Source organism: Chiloscyllium plagiosum, unplaced genomic scaffold (assembly GCF_037043375.1).
Source record: "Chiloscyllium plagiosum isolate Xiang-an unplaced genomic scaffold, Cpla_swu_hap1 HiC_scaffold_29, whole genome shotgun sequence".
Lineage (NCBI taxonomy): Eukaryota > Metazoa > Chordata > Chondrichthyes > Orectolobiformes > Hemiscylliidae > Chiloscyllium > Chiloscyllium plagiosum.
In genome coordinates, this window is record NW_028270167.1 from 6,054,887 (window position 1) to 6,076,201 (window position 21,315).

Consider the following 21,315-nt stretch of genomic DNA (forward strand, 5'->3'; position numbering starts at 1 on the left):
CTTAAACTCCCACTGAGTGAATTACATTGTTAAATGTGATTTCCTGCCTTTACCCACAATGCTCTCTGGTGGGCCCCACAGTCACTGATTAAATACAGGTATCAGATGCCATCACCGATACTGAACAATACCGTGTCTGTCGGACTGTTGAATGAACCTGTTGATTTGGTTTGATTGATTTGATGTGATTTATTATTATCACTTGTACTGAGATACAACAAAAGGTATTGTTTTGAACGCTTGTCGGATGTGAGAGTTGAGGGAGAGTTTACGTGTTACTGAGGATTATATCTGCAATAAATCCCATTCGTTGCGAATCCTATCAGATCGAATGGATCAGTTGGAGAGACAGTTAGAGGCAATGAGAAATTTACAAGAGCAAGGGGGTGTGATGGATGGCAGTTATAGGAAGGGGGAAAAGTTGCAGATACAGTCACATAGGTGGGTTAACTCCAGGAAAGGTAAGAGAGGTAGGCAGGTAGTGCAGGAATCTTCTGTGGCTATCCCCATTTCAAACAGGTATGCTGTTTTGGAAATGTAGGGTGTGATGGATGCTCAGGGGAATATAGCACGAACAGCCAAGTTTCTGGTATTGAGACTGGCTCTAATGCAACGAGGGGTACGTCGGCTTCCAAGAGATCAATTGTGTTAGGGGATTCTCCAGTCCGAGGCATTGACATACGTTTCTGTGGCCAGCAGAGAAAAAGCAGAATGGTGTGTTGCTTCCCTGGTTCCAGGATCAAGGATGTCTCAGAGAGGGTGCAGAATGTTCTCACGGGGGAGAGGGGCCAGCAGGAGGTCATTGTACACATTGGAGCCAATTACATAGGAAGGGAAAAGGTTGAGATTCTGAAGGGAGAAAATAGAGAGTTAAACATGAATTTAAAAAGAAGGTCCTCGAGAGTAGTAATATCTGGATTACTCCCGGTGCATCATACTAGTGAGGGCAGGAATAGGAGGATAGAACAGATGAATGCATGACTGAGGAGCTGGTATATGGGAGAAGGATTCACATTTTTGGATCATTGGAATCTCTTTTGGGGTAGAAGTGACCTGTACAAGAAGGATGGACTGCACCTAAATTGGAAGATGACTAATATACTGGCAGGGAAATTTGCCAGAGCTGCTTGGGAGGATTTAAACTAGTGGGGGGGTGGGTGGGACCCAGGGAGATAGTGAGTAAAGAGATCAATCTGAGATTGCTACAGTTGGGAAAAGGGGTGAGTCAAACAGTCAGGGCAGGCAGAGACAAAGCAGAGAACAAGGTAGGACTGATAAATTAAACTGCATTTATTTCAATGCAAGGGGCCTAACAGGGAAGGCAGATGAACTCAGGGCATGGTTAGGAACATGGGACTGGGATATCATTGCAATTACAGAAACATGGCTCAGGGATGGGCAGGACTGGCAGCTGAATGTTCCAGGGTACAAATGCTACAGGAAGGATAGAAAGGGAGGCAAGAGAGGAGGGGGAGTGGTGTTTTTGATAAGGGATAGCATTACAGCTGTACTGAGGGAGAATATTCCCAGAAATACACCCAGGGAAGTTATTTGGGTGGAGTTGAGAAATAAGAGAGGGATGATCACCTTATTGGGATTGTATTATAGACCCCCCTAATAGTCAGAGGGAAATTGAGAAACAAACTTGTAAGGAGATCTCAGCTATCTGTAAGAATAATAGGATGGTTATGGTAGGGGATTTTAACTTTCCAAACATAGACTGGGACTGCCATAGTGTTAAGGGTTTAGATGGAGAGGAATTTGTTAAGTGTGTCAAGAAAATTTTCTGATTCAGTATGTGGATGTACCTACTAGAGAAGGTGCAAAACGTGACCTACTCTTGGGAAATAAGGCAGGGCAGGTGACTGAGGTGTCAGTGGGGGAGCACTTTGGGGCCAGCGACCATAATTCTATTAATTTTTAAATAGCGATGGAAAAGGATAGACCAGATCTAAAAGTTGAAGTTCTAAATTGGCGAAAGGCCAATTTTGACGGTATTAGGCAAGAACTTTCAAAAGCTGATTGGGCACAGATGTACGCAGGTAAAGGGACGGCTGGAAAATGGGAAGCCTTCAGAAATGAGATAACAAGAATCCAGAGAAATTATATTCCTGTCAGGGTGAAAGGAAAGGCTGGTAGGTACAGGGAATGGTTGGATGACTAAAGAAATTGAGGGTTTGGTTAAGAAAAAGAAGGAAACATATGTAAGGTATAGACAAGATAGATCGAGTGAATCCTTAGAAGAGTATAAAGGCAGTAGGAATATACTTAACAGGGAAATCAGGAGGGCAAAACGGGGACATGAGATAGCTTTGACAAATAGAGTTAGGGAGAATCCAAAGGTTGTTACAAATACATTATGGACAAAAGGGTAACTAGGGATTGAATAGGGCCCCTCAAAGATCAGCAAGGCGGCCTTTGTGTGGAGCCGCAGAAAATGTGGGAGATATTAAATGAGTATTTTGCATCAGTGTTTACTGTAGAAAAGGAAATGGAAGATAAAGAATATAAGGAAATAGATGGTGACATCTTGAAAAATATCCATTTTACACGGGAGGAAGTGCTGTTTGTCTTGAAAAATGTTAAAGTGGATAAATCCCCAGGACCTGATCAGGTGTACCCTAGAACTCTGTGGGAAGCTAGAGAAGTGATTGTTGGGCCTCTTGCTGAGATATTTGCATCATCGATAGCCACAGGGGAGGTGCCAGAAGACTGGAGTTTGGCTAACGTGGTGCCACTGTTTAAGAAAGGAGGTAAGGACAAGCCAGGGAACTACAGACTAGTGACCCTGACCTCGGTGGTGGGCAAGTTGTTGGAGGGAGTCCTGAGAGACAGGGTGCACATGTATTTGGAAAGGCAAGGACTGATTAGGGATAGTCAAGGGCGGCACGGTGACACAGTGGTTAGCACTGCTGCCTCACAGCGCCAGAGACCCGGGTTCAATTCCCGCCTCAGGCGACTGACTGTGTGGAGTTTGCATGTTCTCCCCGTGTCTGCATGGGTTTCCTCAGGGTCCTCCGGTTTCCTCCCACAGTCCAAAGATGTGCAGGTCAGGTGAATTGGCCATGCTAAATTGCCTGTAGTGTTAGGTAAGTGGTAAAACGTAGGGGTATGGGTGGGTTGCGCTTCGGCGGGGCGGTGTGGACTTGTTGGGCCGAAGGGCCTGTTTCCACACTGTAAGTAATCTAATCTAATCTAATCAACATGGCTTTGTGCGTGGTTAATCATGTTTCACAAACTTGATTGAGTTTTTTGAATAAGTAACAAAGAGGATTGATGAGGGCAGAGCAGTAGATGTGATCTATATGGACTTCAGTAAGGTTCAACAAGGTTCCCCATGGGAGACTGATTAGCAAGGTTAGATCTCATGGAATACAGGGAGAACTAGCCATTTGGATACAGAACTGGCTCAAAGGTAGAAGCAGAGGGTGGTGGAGGGTTGTTTTTCAGACTGGAGGCCTGTGACCAGTGGAGTGACACAAGGTTCGGTGTTGGGTCTTCTACCTTTTCGCCATTTATATAAATGATTTGAATGTGAGTGTAAGTGTTAGTAAGTTTGCAGATGACACCAGAATTGGAGGTGTAGTGGACGGCGAAGAAGGTTACCTCAGATTACAACAGGATCTGGATCATTTCGGCCAATGAGCTGAGAAGTGGCAGATGGAGTGTAATTTAGATAAATGTGAGGTGCTGCATTTTGGGAAAGCAAATCTTAGCAGGACGTATACACTTAATGGTGAGATCCAAGGGAGTGTTGCTGAACAAAGAGACCTTGAAGTGCAGGTTCATAGCTCCTTGAAAGTGGAGTCTCAGGTAGATAGGATAGTGAAGAAGGCGTTTGGTATGCTTTCCTTTATTGGTCAGAGTATTGAGTACAGGAGTTGGGAGGTCATGTCGTGGCTGTACAGGACATTGGTTAGGCCACTGTTGGAATATTGCATGCAATTCCGGTCTCCTTCCTATTGAAAGGATATTTTGAAACTTGAAAGGGTTTAGAAAAGATTTACAAGGATGTTGCCAGGGTTGGGGGATCTGAGCTATAGGGAGAGACTGGACAGGCTGGGGCTGTTTTCCCTGGAGCGTCGGAGGCTGAGGGGTGACCTGACAGAGGTTTATAAAATCATGAGGGGCATGGCTAGGGTAAATAGACAAAGTCTTTTCCCTGGGATGAGGGAGTCTAGAGCTAGAGGGTATAGGTTTAGGGTGAGAGGGGAAAGATATAAAAGAGACCTAAGGGACAATGCTTTCAGGCAGAGGGTGGTACGTGTATGGAATGAGCTGCCAGAGGAAGTGGTGGAGGCTGGTACAATTGCAACATTTAAAAGGCATTTGGATGGGTATATGAATAGGAAGGGTTTGGGGTGATATGGGCCGGTTGCTGGCAGGTGGGACTAGATTGGGTTGGGATATCTGGTCAGCATGGACAATCTGTTTCCATGTTGTGCATCTCTATGAGCTGATGACTCTAAATCATACCTTACAGAAGTACATCAGGGTAATAGAACAGAATGCAGAATATAGAGATCAACTCTACAGTATGAGAGATCTGTTCATCAGACTGATAACACGGGGAACTGTTCTTAAATCTCTTGGTACGTGTTTTCAATCCTTTATATCTTCTGCCCGATGGAAGAGGGTGGAAGAGAGGATAACCAGGGTGGGAGGGCTCTTTGATGATGTTGGCTGCTTTCCTGAGGCAGCAGGAAGTGTAGATGGAGTCATCAAGTCAAACAGCATGGAAACAGCTCCTTTGGTCCAGCCAGTCAATGGAAGGAAGGCTGTTTGTTGTGACGGACTCGGCTGCGTTCACAACTCTCTGTAATTTCTTCTGGTCTTGGGCAGAGCAGCTGTCATACCAAGCTGTGATGCCTCCAGGTAGGATGCTTTCGTTGGTGCATCTGTAAAAATTGGTAAGAGTCTTTGTGCTGAACCTCCTTAGCCTTGGAGGATGTACAGTCAGTTCTTCTATAATGCCATGGTTGTGTTCTTGTGCAACAGTGCTTAAAGTGTCGGCAATGTAATCGCAAGAAAAACTAACACATGGTTTAAAAGTTCACATTGTAGAAACAGCGTCCCCAATTCGTCAATCGTGTTATAATGAATTCACGTTGATGAAACATGCGTTATAGCAGAACGACCTGTCGAGGTGTTGATGTGCTTTGTTACTGTAACGTCAATGTGGGTGGACCAGGACTGATTGTTGGTGATATTTACTCCTAGGAACTTGACGCTCTCCACCACCTCCACCCCAGCCCCAGCGATACATGCAATTGATACACCATTACATGCACTGACTGCAAAACGATTTCTTCATCACGTATCTGTGTTCCAAATCACTTTCACTGTAATAGGATCATGTTAATCTTATTAGTGCAGCTATTACTTTGGAGATAGTGTGTCCCCCACTCCTCATAATGGGATGGAAGGATTTTCTCCAATCACAAAGTTTCCACATGATGCATGGACGGTGCCCCTGGCCGGTGAAGTTAAACAATATGAGGAGTGTTTACAACTCTGCGAATAGTTGCTCACAACAGACAGTATGGGAGGGTATTTAATTGAGGGAGGGGAAATTATACTGATCTTCAACAGGAGCTGTGGAGTATAAATTGGGAACGATTGCTCTACGGGAAAAACACAACAGAAATGTGGAGGCTGTTTAAGGAGCACTTGTTACAAATGTTGGATAACTTTGTCCCACTGAGACAGGCAAGGAATGATAAGGTGAGGGAGAACAGAGGAGCTCCTCATCGATAGGAGGAAGGAAGCTTACACAAGGTTGAAGAAGCAGGGATCTGGCACAGCTTTAGAGGATTACACGGTAGCTCAGAAAGAACTGAGGAGAGCTCGGAGGGGACATGGAAAAGCCTTGGTGAGACGGATTAGGGAAAACCCAAAGGTGTTCTACACTTACATGAGGAATAAAAGAATGATCAGAGAGGAGGTAGGGCTGATCAGGGATGGTGAGGGAACATGTCCTGGAGTCTGAAGAGGTAAGGGAGGCCCTAAATGAGTTTTTTACTTCAGTATTCATTAGAGAGAGGGACCTTGCTGATAGTAACCGTGGACCAGGTTAATAAGCTTGAACAGATTGATGTTAAAGAAGTGGATGTGCTAGAAATTCTTGGAAGCATCAAGACAGATAAGTCCTCAGGGCCAGAGCAGATAGATCCAAGGTTACTATGGGAAGTGAGGAATGAGATTGCTGCATCTCTGACGGTGATCTTTGCATCCTCACTTTCCACGGGAGTAATACCGGATGATTGGAAGGAGGTGAATGTTGTTTCTCTGTTCAAGAAAGGGAATAGGGAAATCCCTGGGAATTACAGACCAGTCCATCTTACATCTGTGGTAAACAAGGTACTTGAAAGGATTCTGAAAGATAGGATTTATGAGTATTTGGAAAAACATAGTTTGATTGAAGGTAGTCAGCACGGCTTTGAGAGGGGAAGGTCATGCCTCACAAGCCTTATTGAGTTCTTTGAGGATGTGACAAGTTGATGAAGGTCGAGCAGTGGATGTGGTGTATATGGATTTCAGTAAGGCATTTGAAAAGGTTCCCCAAGGTAGGCTCATTCAGAAAGTTAGGAGATATAGGGTACAGGAAAATTTGGCTGTCTGGATACAGAATTGGCTGGCCGAAAGAAGACAGCGAGTGGTAGTGGATGGAATGTATTCTGCCTGGAGGTCAGTGACCAGTGGTGTCCCGCAGGGATCTGTTCTTGGGCCTCTGCTCTTTGTACTTTTTATAAATTACTTGGATGAAGAAGCGGATGGGCTAGTAAGTTTGCTGATGTCACAAAGGTCGTTGGTATTGTAAATGGTATCAAGGGCTGTTGCAGGCTCCAACAAGACATTGACAGGATGCAGAGCTGGGCTGAGAAGTGGCAGGTGGGGTTCAACCTGGATAAATGCGAAATGATTCATTTTGGGAGGTCAAAAGACAGAACTCTTGGCAATATGGATGATCTTGGGCTGCACATACATAGATCCCTCAAAGTTGCCACCCAATTTGATCGGTTGTTAAGAAGGCGTATGATGCTTTGGCTTTCATTAACAGGGGGATTGAGTTTAAGAGCCGCAAGGTTTTGCTGCAGCTCTATAAGACCCTGGTTAGACGACACTTGGAATATTGTGTCCAGTTCTGGTCGCCTCATTATAGGAAGGGTGTAGATGTTTTAGAGAGGGAGCAGAAGAGATTTATCAGGTTTACCAATGCTGCCTGCATTGGAGGGCTTGTCTTATGAAGAAAGGTTGATTGGGCTAAGGCTTTTTACACTGGAGAGAAGAAGGAAGAGAGGGACTTGATAGAGGTGTACAAGGTAATGAGAGGCATAGATAGAGTAGATAGCCAGAGACTTTCCCCCAGGGCGGAAATGGCTGTCACGAGGGGGTCATAATTTTAAGGTGATTGGAGGAAGGTGTAGGGGAGATGTCAGAGGTAGGTTCTTTACACAGAGTGATGAGTGCATGGAATGTACTGCCAGCGGTAGAGTCAGAGACATTAGGGACATTTAAGTGACTGCTGGATAAGCACATGGATGGTTGTAAATTGAGGGGTGTGTAGGTTAGGTTGATCTTGGATTAAGATAAATGCTTGGTACAATATCGAGGGCCGAAGGGTCTGTACTGTGCTCTACTTTTCACATACACACACACACACATGCTCACACACACACACACCTCCCTCCCCCGATGGGGTAGTGCCCCTGCCTTTGAGCCATGAGGCTGGGTTCAGGTTCCACCTGCTCCAGAGGGTGCTATAACATTTCTGCATGGGTTGATGACAAAGCAGACCCTCATCAACACAGTTCGCAGTAATTCAGGAATGATGTGGAGGTGCTGGTGTTGGACTGGAGTGGACAAGGTCAAAAGTCACACAACACCAGGTTATAGTCCTTCATCGAAGGGACAGTGCTCTGGAAGCTTATGATTTCAAACAACCCTGTTAGTGTTGTGTGACTTCTGACCTAATTCAGAAATAGTCAGTGCTTTCAGGCAGCTGGGTAGAAAACCTTGGGGATAAACCAGAAAGTGAGATTTCTCTCTGCTGCAAATGGACAGATTGTCCAATGGGTCAGTCTGGAGATTGTGGGGGACAGGTACAATGCCTCAGATATATCATTCTGCCACAAGGCAGTTCAGTCTGCTGCAAAATGTGACATCAAGGAATGTAACAACTATTAGGCACTACCAGGCTTTAGCGGGTGGGTGGAAGGGAAGTCAGCATCTGTGGGATTGTAGTTGCCATGACATTATGAGCTGTCAGGTATTACCTGGGCACTATTAAAGAGAAACGAATGGTGTCTTGTTGCAGGTGCCCGCTCAGTGGGTGGTGTTCCCGCTGAGGTAGATGATGGTGAGTTCAGACCACTTTCAGGAATCTTTCATGCCGCCTGGGTGTTCCCATTACATGCTGTACTGCTTGGCAGTGCCAAGTGTTAAATGAGACATTAAACTGGCACTGACGATACCATCTCATGTAGCCATGGAGAATCATCTAGCAAACCCATGGAAGTTCTCTCCCAGTGCCGTGGCTAATACTTATCTCTCACTCAGAATCTCTCCAACAGCGTCTGTAGTTATGTATCTTGTGGCTGTTATGGGAACTTGCTGTGTGTCAGTTGGCTGCTGGGTTTCTTACAACACTTCGCAACACTTCAGAACCTCATAGATTGGCTGCAAAATGCTTTGGGGGAGCCTTCAGGTCATGAAAGGTGCTATATCAATGCAAGTTTATTCCTTTTCATTAGCCTTCACATTAGCAGCATCAGAAACAGATCACACTCTGCACTGATTCCCAACGTACTCTTGATCCACTGGGATGTATTTATCGGCAACTTCATCCCCTGCCATCGAATTGAGTCAATCACCCCACGGCAAAGATCTGTTGGGAATGGAGTGTTCTGGGGGCTGGAGGGGCTGAGGTAAGGACTTGGGGCTGGAAGAGGTGACAGAATTAGGAGAGGGCAAGGGAACTTAAACTGAGAAACTGAGGGCAAACATAGGCATTGGAAGGGGCACCTTTCTGGGAGTTTTGTTTATTTCTTTAGTAATTTGGGATCCTATTGGCGCTCCTATGTATCTGTATGCTGACCACCTACAGTGGAAACTTTCATTATAAATGTCAGTCATACCAAATTAAACCAAATCAAAATATGTTATCTGTGCACATGCTGTTTTTAATTATGTCAGGTCTATTGTCTGTGCTTTGAGTGGAATAGGTCTGTGCAGTCTTGGTGTTTAGAGGATTAAAAGGTGATTTCATTCAATCGTATCGCATTCTGCAGGATGGAAGCTGAAAGGCTGTTTCTGTGGTCACAAAATCTAGAACAAGAGAGCAGAGTCTCGGGACTAGAATTCAGCTGTATATAACTGAGGAAGAGCTGAAAATGTGTTGCTGGAACAATGCAGCAGGTCAGGCAGCATCCAGGGAACAGGAGAATCGACGTTTCGGGCATAAGCCCTTCTTCAGGAATCTTCTTCCTGAAGAAGGGCTTATGCCCGAAACGTCGATTCTCCTGTTCCTTGGATGCTGCCTGACCTGCTGCGCTTTTCCAGCAACACATTTTCAGCTCTGATCTCCAGCATCTGCAGTCCTCACTTTCTCCTCCATAACTGAGGAAGAGAAAACTCCCCACTCACAGGCTGTGAATCCTTGGAATTCTCTCCCCCGGAGAACCAACGATGCTCAGTCATTGAGTCGGTTCCAAACTGAATCCAGTGGAAGTTTGGATCCTGTGGGGATCGGGTGGGAAAGGGAAGTTGAGAAGATTGACCATGTTTGCAGGAAATGGAGGAGCAGGTTCAAGGGACCCAGAGATTACTCCTGCTCCTATTGCTTCTGTCCTTATGTTATTCCAAACCAACTGACATCATGCTGTTCTTTTTTTCCCTCTCAGAACACCCCTCTGGACCTTATTGACACCGGCAAGGGGCTGAAGGTACAAACGGACAAGCCTCACCTGGTTAGCCTGGGCAGTGGCCGTCTCAGCATCGCTGTCACATTGCTTCCTCTTGAAGAAGGTGAGAGGTGAAGGGTTGGATGCTGACGTTGGGTAGATGAGTCTGAACTGCAGGACTTTTCTTCAGAACCGTCCTAGACTCAGGACTCCAAACATTAATGCTGTTTCGCTGTCCACAGATGCTGCCAGACTTGCTGAGTCTCACGAGCACTTGCTGTTTTTAGTTTGGATTTCCAATACTTTGCTTTTTTAAGGTAGCTAAGCAGATCAGTGCTGGGAGAGACCCCTCAAACGGTGCTGTTTGGTGATCCTTTCCGATGATGCTGGTTCAACTTGTGCATGAGAGAAGTCTTTCCAATGCTCCTCAGTTATCTCTGCAGCATTCCGAATTTTACACTGTGCCCTCCAGGGATCAGTGCTGGGTGCTGTTTTGTTTGTCATTTTATATAAATGATTTGGATGAGAATATAGGAGGCATAGTTAGTCAATTTTGCTGATAACACCAAAAATGGTGTGTCGTGGACAGCGAAGAAGATTATCCAAGAGTACAAAGAGATCTTAATCGATTGGGTGAATGGGCTGAGGAGTGGCAGATGGAGTTTAATTTGGATAAATGTGAGGTATTGCATTTTGCTAAAACAAACAAGGGCAGGAGTTATACATTTGTAAGTAGGACCTTGGATTGTGTTATAGAACAGAGAGACTGAGAGGTTCAGGCCCATACTTTAAGGAAGTTTGCGACACATATAGATGGGATGGTTAAGAAGGTATTTAGTACACTTGACTTCGTTGCTCACACCTTCGTCTGTAGGAATTGAGATGTTATGTTGCGATTGTACAGGACATTGATGACGCTTCTCCAGGAACACTGTGTCCAATTCAGGTTGCCCTGTTATAGGAAGGATATTATTAAGCTGGGGAGGGTTCAGAAGAGATTTCCAGGATGTTGTCGGGAATGGAAGGCTTGAGTTACAGGGAGAGGCTGGATAAGCTGGGGCTTTTTTCACTGGAGCATAGGGATGATCTGACAGAGGTTTATAAAATCATGAGGGCTATGGGTAAGGTGAATGGCATGCGTCTTTACCCTTGGATGGGTGATTTCAAGACCAGGGGCATATTTTTAAGGAGGGAGGAGAAAGGTTTAGAAAGGACACGAGGGCATTTTTTTTCAATTCTATATAAGGAGGAAGAAGAGGAAATCCCTCTAAATCTTTAATGTCAAAGTATTAGGATTCCTCATAAACTTTGAAAAAAATCTGTCATTTAATTGCAGAGATTTGCTCTAGATACTCACTGAGAAGTAGTTTTCGAAACAAAAGGAAATGGAATAATTTAAACACATTCTCATTCCATGTTTATTTTAGTTTGATTGTGTTTTGAGAAGACCTACAGGCATCCCACTAGACATCATTGTGTGCAAAATGTCTTATCTTGAAGGCCCCTCCACCCTTGCTTTTGGGAACTAGTTTGGTGCTGGTATGGGGAGTGGGTAGGAGATTAAAGGAACAGATTAAATTTCTCTGGAAAGACTGCACTGAGACAGATAACAAGTTGTCTGAGCGCTGTTATCAGACCCAATCTCTGGGCACTACATCAAACAAGACTCTGAGTTTGCTTCTTTGGAGAGGTCAGCATTGTTTCACATTCAGTGGCATTTTTAACAACTGAGCAAGGGACAACTGACAAAAGACACTTCACAAAGCAGCTCTGTAACTTATTCATTTCTGTCCCTTGTAAGTGGAGACGTGAGGAAAGTACCTTTTGGAATGTTTGTCATTCCTGCAAAATTGTGCGCTTTACCTGCGCTGCAGGTTGCTACAAATTGCCTGATGAAGGAGCGTCGCTCCGAAAGCAGGTGTGCTTCCAATTAAACCTGTTGGACTATAACCTGGTGTTGTGTCACCCTCACCTTGACCTCCTTCCACCTATCACATTTCCAACACCCCTCCCCCAAGTCCCTCCTCCCTACCTTTTATCTTAGCCTGCTGGACACATTTTCCTCATTCCTGAAGAAGGGCTTATGCCCGAAACGTCGATTCTCCTGCTCCTTGGATGCTGCCTGACCTGCTGCACTTTTCCAGCAACACATTTTCAGTTGTGTGATTTTTAACTTGCTACAAATTGTGACTGTCTCATATAGAGGTTTACATCAGCTGATCAATTTTCTTGTCTCCTTGTTTGCACTGACATTTTTGTCATTGTTATAAATCGCACAACGTCAGGTACGCTCCAAAAGCTTGTGCTTTTAAATAAACCTGTTGGACTATAACCTGCTGTTATGTAATTTTTAACTTTGTTCACCCCAGTCCAACACCGGCTCCTGCACATCATTTTTCTCATTAACCACCTTTGTTTCTCTATGGTTTAGTTCATGTTCCAGATGAAACATTAAACAGTCTTCTCTCCCAGGGTGGAATGAAAATATCTAATGGCATTATTCTGAAGGGTATTCCTACTGAGATGGGGCTAATATTTATCTCTCACATAGCTTCACTAAGGCCAGATTGTAAGGACATAACATGTTCCTGTTGGTGGGAGCTTACTGTCTACGGCACGGTGGCTCAGTGGTTAGCACTGCTGCCTCACAGCACCAGGGTCCCAGGTTTGATTCCAGCCTCAGGCGACTGACTGTGTGGAGTTTGCACATTCTCCCCGTGTCTGCGTGGGTTTCCTCCGGGTGCTCCGGTTTCCTCCCACAGTCCAAAGATGTGCAGGTCAGGTGAATTGGCCATGCTAAATTGCCCATGGTGTTAGCTGCATTAGTCAGAGGGAAATGGGTCTGGGTGGGTTACTCTTCGGAGGGTCGGTGTGGACTGTTTGGGCCAAAGGGCCTGTTTCCACACTGTAGGGAATCTAATCTAAAATTGGCTGCCATGCTGCCTACATCACTAAACTGACTCCACCTCAAAGCTGTTGCATTGAAATACGCTTTGGGACTTGTGTGTGTGCGCGTGTGTGCGCGCCTATCTCACTGCATCTCTGCCATGATGTGGAGGAACTGGTATTGGACTGGAGTGGACAAAGTTAAAAATCAGACAACACCAGGTTATAGTCCAACAGGTTTATTTGGAAGCTCTAGCTTTCGGAGGGCTGCTCCTTCATCAGGTGGTTAATCTGAAAGCTAGTGCTTCCAAATAAACCTGTTGGACTACAACCTGGTGTTGTGTGATTTTTAACTGTATGTCTGATTCAGTGTACTGTATTAGCACGTTTCTGTTTATAAATGTGTACGTGTGTGTGTCTGTGTCTGTTTATATGTGTCTGTGTATGTTTATTTAAGTACGTGTTTGCCTGTGTGTGTCTATAAGTGTGTCTAGATCTAGTGCCTCTATGTATGTCAATACCTATATGTCTTTGTGTATGTGTACGTGTGTCTTTATGTGTGTCGATGTTTGTGTGTGCGCATGTTGATGTCTGTGTGCATTTGTCTTTGTGCATGTGTGTCTACATCTGTATGCCTTTTTGTGTGTGCGTGTTGATGACTGCGTGTGTGTGCTTATACGTTGGAATGGTTATGCCGATTTGCTTCAGTTGTGGTTGAGAGCAATACCTGCCTGATATTTTTCCAGTTACGTCTCACTCCTGGAGTGAGCTCTGTCTTCACCAAAGTGGAAATTTCCCAACGATTAGCTCTCATTTCATGCAGTTTTTAACAGAGGTAATGATGACCCAGCTGCCATAAGCAGTGAAGCCCCGGGGCAGGGGAGGTGATGGTGTGATGCTGTTCATTTCCATCACAAACCAACAGTTCCTGACGCACAAGGGCTTTATCAACAGGAACAAAGCAGATCAGAGATGCCATCAGCTTAAAAACAAGCTCAAGGCTGAATGAAACTGACTACCAAAACAGTTCAGGACAATCTTCTTTGTAGTTTGTTTGGTTTAAGTACTGATTAGGAAGTAGGTTTGAAGATATATTGAGGTGCTGCATTTTGGGAAAGCAAACTTTTGCAGGATTTGTATATTAGAGTTGAAAAATGTGGTGTTGGAAAAACACAGCAGGTCAGGCAGCATCCAAGGAGCAGGAGAATCGACGTTTCGGACATAAGCCCTTCTTCAGGAATGCTTATGCCCGAAATGTCGATTCTCCTGCTCCTCGGATGCTGCCGGCCTGCTGTGTTTTTCCAGCACCACATTTTTCAACTCTGGTACTCCAGCATCTGCAGTCCTCACTTTCTCCTAGGATTTATATATTTAATGGTAAGGTCCTAGGGACAATCACCTGATGAAGGAGCAGTGGTCTGAATGCTAGTGCTCTTAAATAAACCTATTGGACTATAACCTGGTGTTGTGTGATTTTTAACTTTGTCCACCCCAGTCCAACACTGACATCTCTAAATCAGTCCTAGGGAGTGTTGCTGAACAAAGAGACCTTGGAGTGCAGGTTCATGGCTCCTTGAAAGTGGAGTTGCAGGTAGATAGGAGAGTGAAAAAGGCGCTTGGTATGCTTTCCTTTATTGGTCAGAATATTGAGTACAGGAGTTGGGAGATTCTGGATTAGTGGTGCTGGAAAAGCACAGCAGTTCAGGCAGCATCCGAAGTCCAGTAAAATCGACGTTTCAGACAAAAGCCCTTCATCAGGAATACAGGCAGAGTGCCTGGAGGGTGGAGAGATAAATGAGAGGAGGGTGGGGGTGGGGAGAAAGTAGCATAGAGTACAGTAGGTCAATGGGGGTGGGGATGGAGGTGATAGGTCAGGGAGGAGGGTGGGGGAAGGTAGCAAAGAGTACATTGGGTGAATGGGAGTGGGGATGAAGGTGATAGGTGAGAGAGGAGGGTGGAGTGGATAGGTGGAAAAGAAGATAGGCAGGTAGGACAAGTCATAGGGAAGTGCTGAGCTGGAAGTTTGGAACTGGGGTAAGGTGGGGGAAGGGGAAATGAGGAAACTGTTGAAGTCCACATTGATGCCCTGGGGTTGAAGTGTTCCGAGGCGGAAGATGAGGCGTTCTTCATCCAGGCGTCTGGTGGTGAGGGAGCGGCGGTGAAGGAGGCCCAAGATCTCCATGTCCTCGGCAGAGTGGGAGGGGGAGTTGAAATGTTGGGCCACGGGGCGGTGTGGTTGATTGGTACGGGTGTCCCGGAGATGTTCCCGAAAGCGCTCTGCTAGGAGGCGTCCAGTGTCCCCAATGTAGAGGAGACTGCATCGGGAGCAACGGATACAATAAATGATATTAGTGGATGTGCAGGTGAAACTTTGATGGATGTGGAAGGCTCCTTTGGGGCCTTGGATGGAGATGAGGGAGGAGGTGTGGGCGCAGGGTTTGCAATTCCTGTGGTGGCAGGGGAAGGTGCCAGGATGGGAGGGTGGGTTGCTGGGAGGCGTGGACCTGACCAGATAGTCACAGAGGGAATGGTCTTTGTGGAAGGTGGAAAGGGGTGGTGAGGGAAATATACCCCTGGTAGTGGGGTCCGTTTGGAGGTGGCGGAAATTTTGGTGGATGATTTGGTTTATGCAAAGGTTGGTAGGGTGGAAGGTGAGCACCAGGGGGATTCTGTCCTTGTTACGGTTGGAGGGCTGGGGTCTGAGGATGGGGGTGCAGGATGCGGATGAGATGCATTGGAGGGCATCTTTAACCACGTAGGAAGGGAAATTGTGGTCTCTAAAGAAGGAGGCCATCTGGTGTGTTCTGTGGTGGAACTGGTCCTCCTGGGAGCAGATACGGCGGAGGCGGAGGAATTGGGAATACGGGATGGCATTTTTGCAGGAGGTAGGGTGGGAAGAGGTGTAATCCAGGTAGCTGTGGGTTTGTAAAAAATGTCAGTGTCAAGTCGGTTGTCATTAATGGAGATGGAGAGGTCCAGAAATGGGAGGGAGGTGTCAGAGATGGTCCAGGTGAATTTAAGGTCAGGGTGGAATGTGTTGGTGAAGTTGTTGAATTACTCAACCTCCTCGCGGGAGCATGAGGTGGCGCCGATGCAGTCATCAATGTAGCGGAGGAAGAGGTGGGGAATGGTACCGGTGTAATTATGGAAGATGGACTGTTCTACGTAGCCAACAAAGAGACAGGCATAGCTGGGGCCAATACATGTGCCCATGGCTACCCCTTTGGTCTGGAGGAAGTGGGAGGATTTGAAGGAGAAATTGTTAAGGGTGAGGATCAGATCAGCCAAACGAATGGGAGTGTCGGTGGAAGGGTACTGTTGGGGACGTCGGGAGAGAAAGAAATGGAGGGCTTGGAGACCCTGGTCATGGCGGATGGAGGTGTAGAGGGACTGGATATCCATGGTGAAGATGAGGCATTGGGGGCTGGGGAAACGGAAGTCTTGGAGGAGGTGGAGGGCATGGGTGGTGTCTCGAACATATGTGGGGAGTTCCTGGACTGAGGGGATAGGACAGTGTCGAGGTAGGTGGAAATGAGTTCAATGCGGCAGCCAGGGTGGTCAGGCTTGTGGATCTTGGGAAGGAGGTAGAACCGGGCAGTGTGGGGTTCCTGGACTATGAGGTTGGAAGCTGTGGGTGGGGGATCTCCTGAGGTGATGAGGTTCTGTATGGTCTGGGAGATGATGGTTTGGTGATGGGGGGTGGGGTCTTGGTCGAGGGGGCGGTAGGAGGAGGTGTCCTCGAGTTGGCATCTGGCTTCAGTGATGTAGAGGTCAGTGCGCCAGACTACCACTGCACCCCCTTTATCTGCTGGTTTGATGGTAAGGTCAGGATTGGAGCAGAGGGAGGGGAGGGCAGCGCATTGTGAGGGTGAGAGGTTGGAGTGGGGGAGGGGGGTAGACAGGTTGAGGCGGTTAATGTCTCGGTGGCAGTTGGAAATGAAGAGGTCGAGGGCGGGTAATAGGCCAGCACGGGGTGTCCAGGTGGATGGAGTGTGTTGGAGGCAGGCGAAGGGGTCCTCGGAAGGTGGGCGGGAGTCCTGATTGTGAAAGTAAGCTCGGAGGCGGAGGGGACGGAAGAAGTGTTCGATGTCACGGCGTGTATTAAATTCATTGATGCGTGGACGGAGGGGGACGAAGGTGAGTCCTTTGCTGAGGACTGATCGTTCGTCCTCAGTGAGGGGGAGGTCAATAGGAATGGTGAAACCTCAACAGGGCTGGGAGTTGGGGCCTGGTGTGTGTGTGGAGCTGGGAGTGGGGGCGGAGCCAGTAACTGGAGTGGGAGTGGTGGTGGGGGGACTGCAGCTGGAGACATGAGCAGGGGTGGTGTGCCCCTCCGGGTTCTAGGGGCCGGGAATGGTGACAGTGTGGGGGGGCGTGTCAGCAGAATGCAGGTGAGTGGCGTTGGTGGGGGTGGAAGTGGTGGCAAACACGTCAGTATGGGGGGGGCGTAAGTCACTGTGACATCAACGATGATGTGCGGGGCGGAAGTGATGTCACGTGTAGTGCATGAGGAATTGTGAGGGGCGGAAGTGGCTGTGGAAGCAGCCATGATGGGGGCAGAAATAATGTCATCGATCAGTGTGGGGATAGCGGCTGCACCAGCTGCATGGCTAATGGCGTCCGAGCATATCCAGAGGCCTGGGGAATCTTCTGGAATGTTTGAGGAGCGCTGGTTATGGAGGTAGATAGATAAAAGCTTGTTGTACTTACAGTTTTTGATGTTTGAAACGGAATTGAAATACTGTTTGTTGAGAGTATGAATTCTCCTGAGGATGTAGTACAGAGTGGGTCCTTTGCAATTCTGAGAGAGTGTGGCCCTCAGCTGAGGCAGGGCTGACTGTAAAGAGGTTAGGTGCTGGCACATTGCTGCAAGCGTGGAGCGGAGGATCTTGAAGGAGAACCAGCATCTGCAGTCATTGTTTTTACCTACATGAGTTGGGAGGTCTTGTTGCGGCTGTACAGGACACTAGTTAGGCCACTGTTGGAATATTGTGTGCAATTCTGGTCTTCTTCCTATAGGAAGGATGTTTTAAAACTTGAAAGGGTTCAGAAAAGATTTACAAGGATGTTGCCAGGGTTGGAGGATTTGAGCTATAGGGAGAGGCTGAACAGGCTGGGGCTGTTTTCCCTGGAGCGTCAGAGGCTGAGGGGTGACCTTATAGAGATTTATAAAATGATGAGGGGCATGGGTAGGGTAAATAGACAAGGTCTCTTCGCTGGGGTGGTCGAGTCCAGAACTAGAGGATGCAGATTTAGGGTGAGAGGGGCAAAGAGACCTATGGGGCAACTTTTCCACACAGGATGGTATGTGTATGGAATGAGCTGCCAGAGGAAGTGGTGGAGGCTGGTACAATTGCAATATTTAAAAGGCATTTGGATGGGTATATGAATAGGAAGGGTTTGGAGGGATATGGGCCGGGTGCTGGCAGGTGGGACGAGATTGGGTTGGGATACCTGGTCGGCATGGACCGAAGGGTCTGTTTCCATGCTATACATCTCTATGACTGTATCTGCTTCTTGTCAAGTCAGAGTTATGTCCTTTGACCTCTGCCGTCGACTGCACATTATCAGAGAGGTATTAACTTCTATTTACATAGCATCATTAATAAAAAAAACCCCAGGTGTATCAAACACAAAGAGGCTTGAGCCACATGAGGACATATTTTTATTTTATTTGTATAGTTTGGAAGGTACTGTCGGTGGAGCCTTCGTGAGTTGCTACAGTGCGTCTTGTAGACGGTACATACTGCTGCAACTGGGCGTCCCTGGTACAGGGAGTGGATGTTGAAGGTGGTGGAGAATGTAACACCACCTTTAACAGTCACTTCCTTCTCTTAGTAAATGGAATAAATGTTAAAGGGGAACTTCAGGAAGAAAAGAGAGTGAAAGCTTTAGGAAGAAAGTCCAGAGCTTGATGGAGCCTTTGTGTCCCAGATGGTTCGGTTGAATCCTCAGTCTGTGTTGAATTAAATAATCGAATGAATTGGCCGAAATATCCATGGGATTGGAGTAGACCAGAATGAGAGGTCTCCCTTTTATGATAGAGATGAGAAGAAATGTTTCTCTCTCTGTTCAGCATCTACAGCACTCAGACGCAAAGACAATTCAGTGCACAGTGATTGCTCCTGGTGGGGGTATACAAATTCCCAGGCTTCCCCACTTGTTTTCGAGACCTCTGAATGGAATGATTTTCCCCGTCTCTGTTTCCTCTAATATCCTGGGTGCCCCGGTAAAGATAAATGCAGCCATTGGTCAAAGTCCCCACTTCTGCAACTGGACATCACACAGACCATTCACTACAAACAGAAATGTCTTGCTTTAAAAACCTAGTTAGAATGCCCAGGACTGAGTTATAGGCAGGGATTTATCATAGAATCGCAACAGTGTGGAGGCAGCCATTCAGCCCATCAAGTCCACACTGACCCTCAAAACAGCATCCCACCTCTACCAACTCCCTCCCCCCAATCCCTGTAACCCTGCATTTCCCATAGCTAATCCACTTAGCCTGTGCATCCCTGGACACAATGGGCAATTTAGCATGGTCAATCCACCCTAACCTGCACATCTTTGGACTGTGGGAGGAAACTGGAGCACCCGGAGGAAACCCACACAGACACGGGGAGAATGTGTAAACTCCATACAGACAGTCACCCGAGGCTGGATTCAAACTTGGGTCCCCATTGCTGTGAGGCAGCAGTGCTAACCGCTGAGCCACCATGCCATCCTCACTTAAATCCCGGTTTTGAGGGACATCTACAGTAGGATTTAGGAACAGGAATAGATCACTCAGTCCTTCACACCTGCACTGATATTCAGTAAGATCATGGTTGATCTGGTTGTGGTCTCAGATCCACCTTCCTGTCAGATTCTCTTGATTTCCTTGTCTATCAAAAAAACACTATCAATTCAGCATTAAATAATTTCTGTGATTCAGCCTCTGCTGCTTTCGAGAAAATGATACACTCTAATGACCCCAGGAGAAATATTTCTCCTCATCCCTGTCTTAAAAGGGAGACATCTCATTTTTAGTTCATGTTGGCTCATTTTTAGTCTCTCTCTAAGGGGAAACATCCTCTGGGTATCTCCCCTTTCAGAATAATAATTGTTTCACTAAGATCACCTCATTATTCTCAAATCCAACAAATTCAGGTCCAGTCTGTTCAACCTTTCTTCAGAAAAGCTCTTCATGTCAGGATTTGGAGATGCTGGTGTTGGACTGGGGTGGACTGGGTTAAAAATCACACAACATCAGGTTATAGTCCAATAGGTTTATTTGGAATTAAACCTGTTGGACTATAACCTGGTGTTGTGTGATTTTTATCTTCATCTCAGGAATGAGTCAGTTGAACTTTCTCTGAAGTGCATCTAACCCATTTATTTCCATTTTCCAGTAAGGAGGCCAAACTGTGCACAGTACTCCAGATGTGGCCTCAGTGAGGTCAATACAGCTGCAGTGACATGTCTCCACTTTTATGTGAAGTCTTATGTGCACGCTGAAGAAGAGTCACACTGGGCTACAAACATTAACTCCGTTTCTCTCTCCGTAGGTGCTGCTAGACGTGCTGAGTTTCTCCATTACTCTCCGTTTTGTCTTTCAGACCTTCAGCATCCCTAGTATTTTGCTCCTATTCCCCAGTTTTATTCCCTTGCAATAAATCTCAATATTCCACTTGCCTTCCTGATATCTGCATACTAACATTTTGAGATTTATATACCATGTCACCCAGATCCCTCTGTCCCTCAGTTTCACAATGTTTCTCCATTTAAATAATATTCTTCTTCTCTATTCTTCCTGCCAAACTGGCGAGGTCACATTTGTCCATGTCATTATCAATATTTTTCCCACTCAATTAATCCACCAATATCCCTTTTAGCACCCTCTGTCTCATCTTAACAACTTACTTGCTGGAACAATAAATCTTGTTGTTATTGGAAAATTTATAAAGCTTCCCATACATTTGGTTCTGTCATCCAAATTGTTGATTGTAAATGATTAAGGCCCCAACATTGATCTCTCTGGAACTCCACTAGTTACAGCTTGCCCAACCTGCATGTAAAAAAAATTGTGGAAAATAAAAGAGCACCTAGAGAATAACAGATACCTGGAACTGAGTCACAGACTGATACCTATTTGAGAGGTTCAGCGGATTTATGTGTGGAATAGCAGATACCTGGCAGTTAGTTACAGACTGGAATGTGAGGACGCCATTTAGCCTCCTGAATCTGTTACAACCATTCAATGAGATTCAGATATGATCTGTGAACAACTTCATATGAGCACATTTCCCTCATTACCCTCAATACATTTGGTTAACTGGGGTTGATTAATCCAAATTTCAAAATTAACATTTGATCTCATATATTGCCATCCAAACCTTTTGTAGTGTTGAAGTGTTTTCCAATTTCCCTGCTGGAAAATCTGGCTAAAGTTTTTAGACAACAATGCATTCTAGACCTGGACTCTCCAACGAACGGAAACAGACAGACTCTGTCTACTTATATCCCTTAACATCTAGAAACTTTGTCC

The 21,315-nt window shown here is 46.1% G+C and overlaps 1 protein-coding gene across 22 annotated transcripts in view; it reads left to right on the forward strand.

Moving 5' to 3' along the window:
- LOC122540584 (pleckstrin homology-like domain family B member 1) overlaps positions 1–21,315 on the forward strand; it is a 413,532-nt gene that overhangs the window by 133,693 nt on the left and 258,524 nt on the right. For all 22 annotated transcript variants that reach the window (XM_043676461.2, XM_043676462.2, XM_043676471.2 and 19 more), the window contains exon 3: positions 9,903–10,026. In XM_043676461.2, the coding sequence (XP_043532396.2) occupies positions 9,903–10,026 (124 nt within the window). The remainder of the gene's footprint in view (positions 1–9,902; positions 10,027–21,315) is intronic.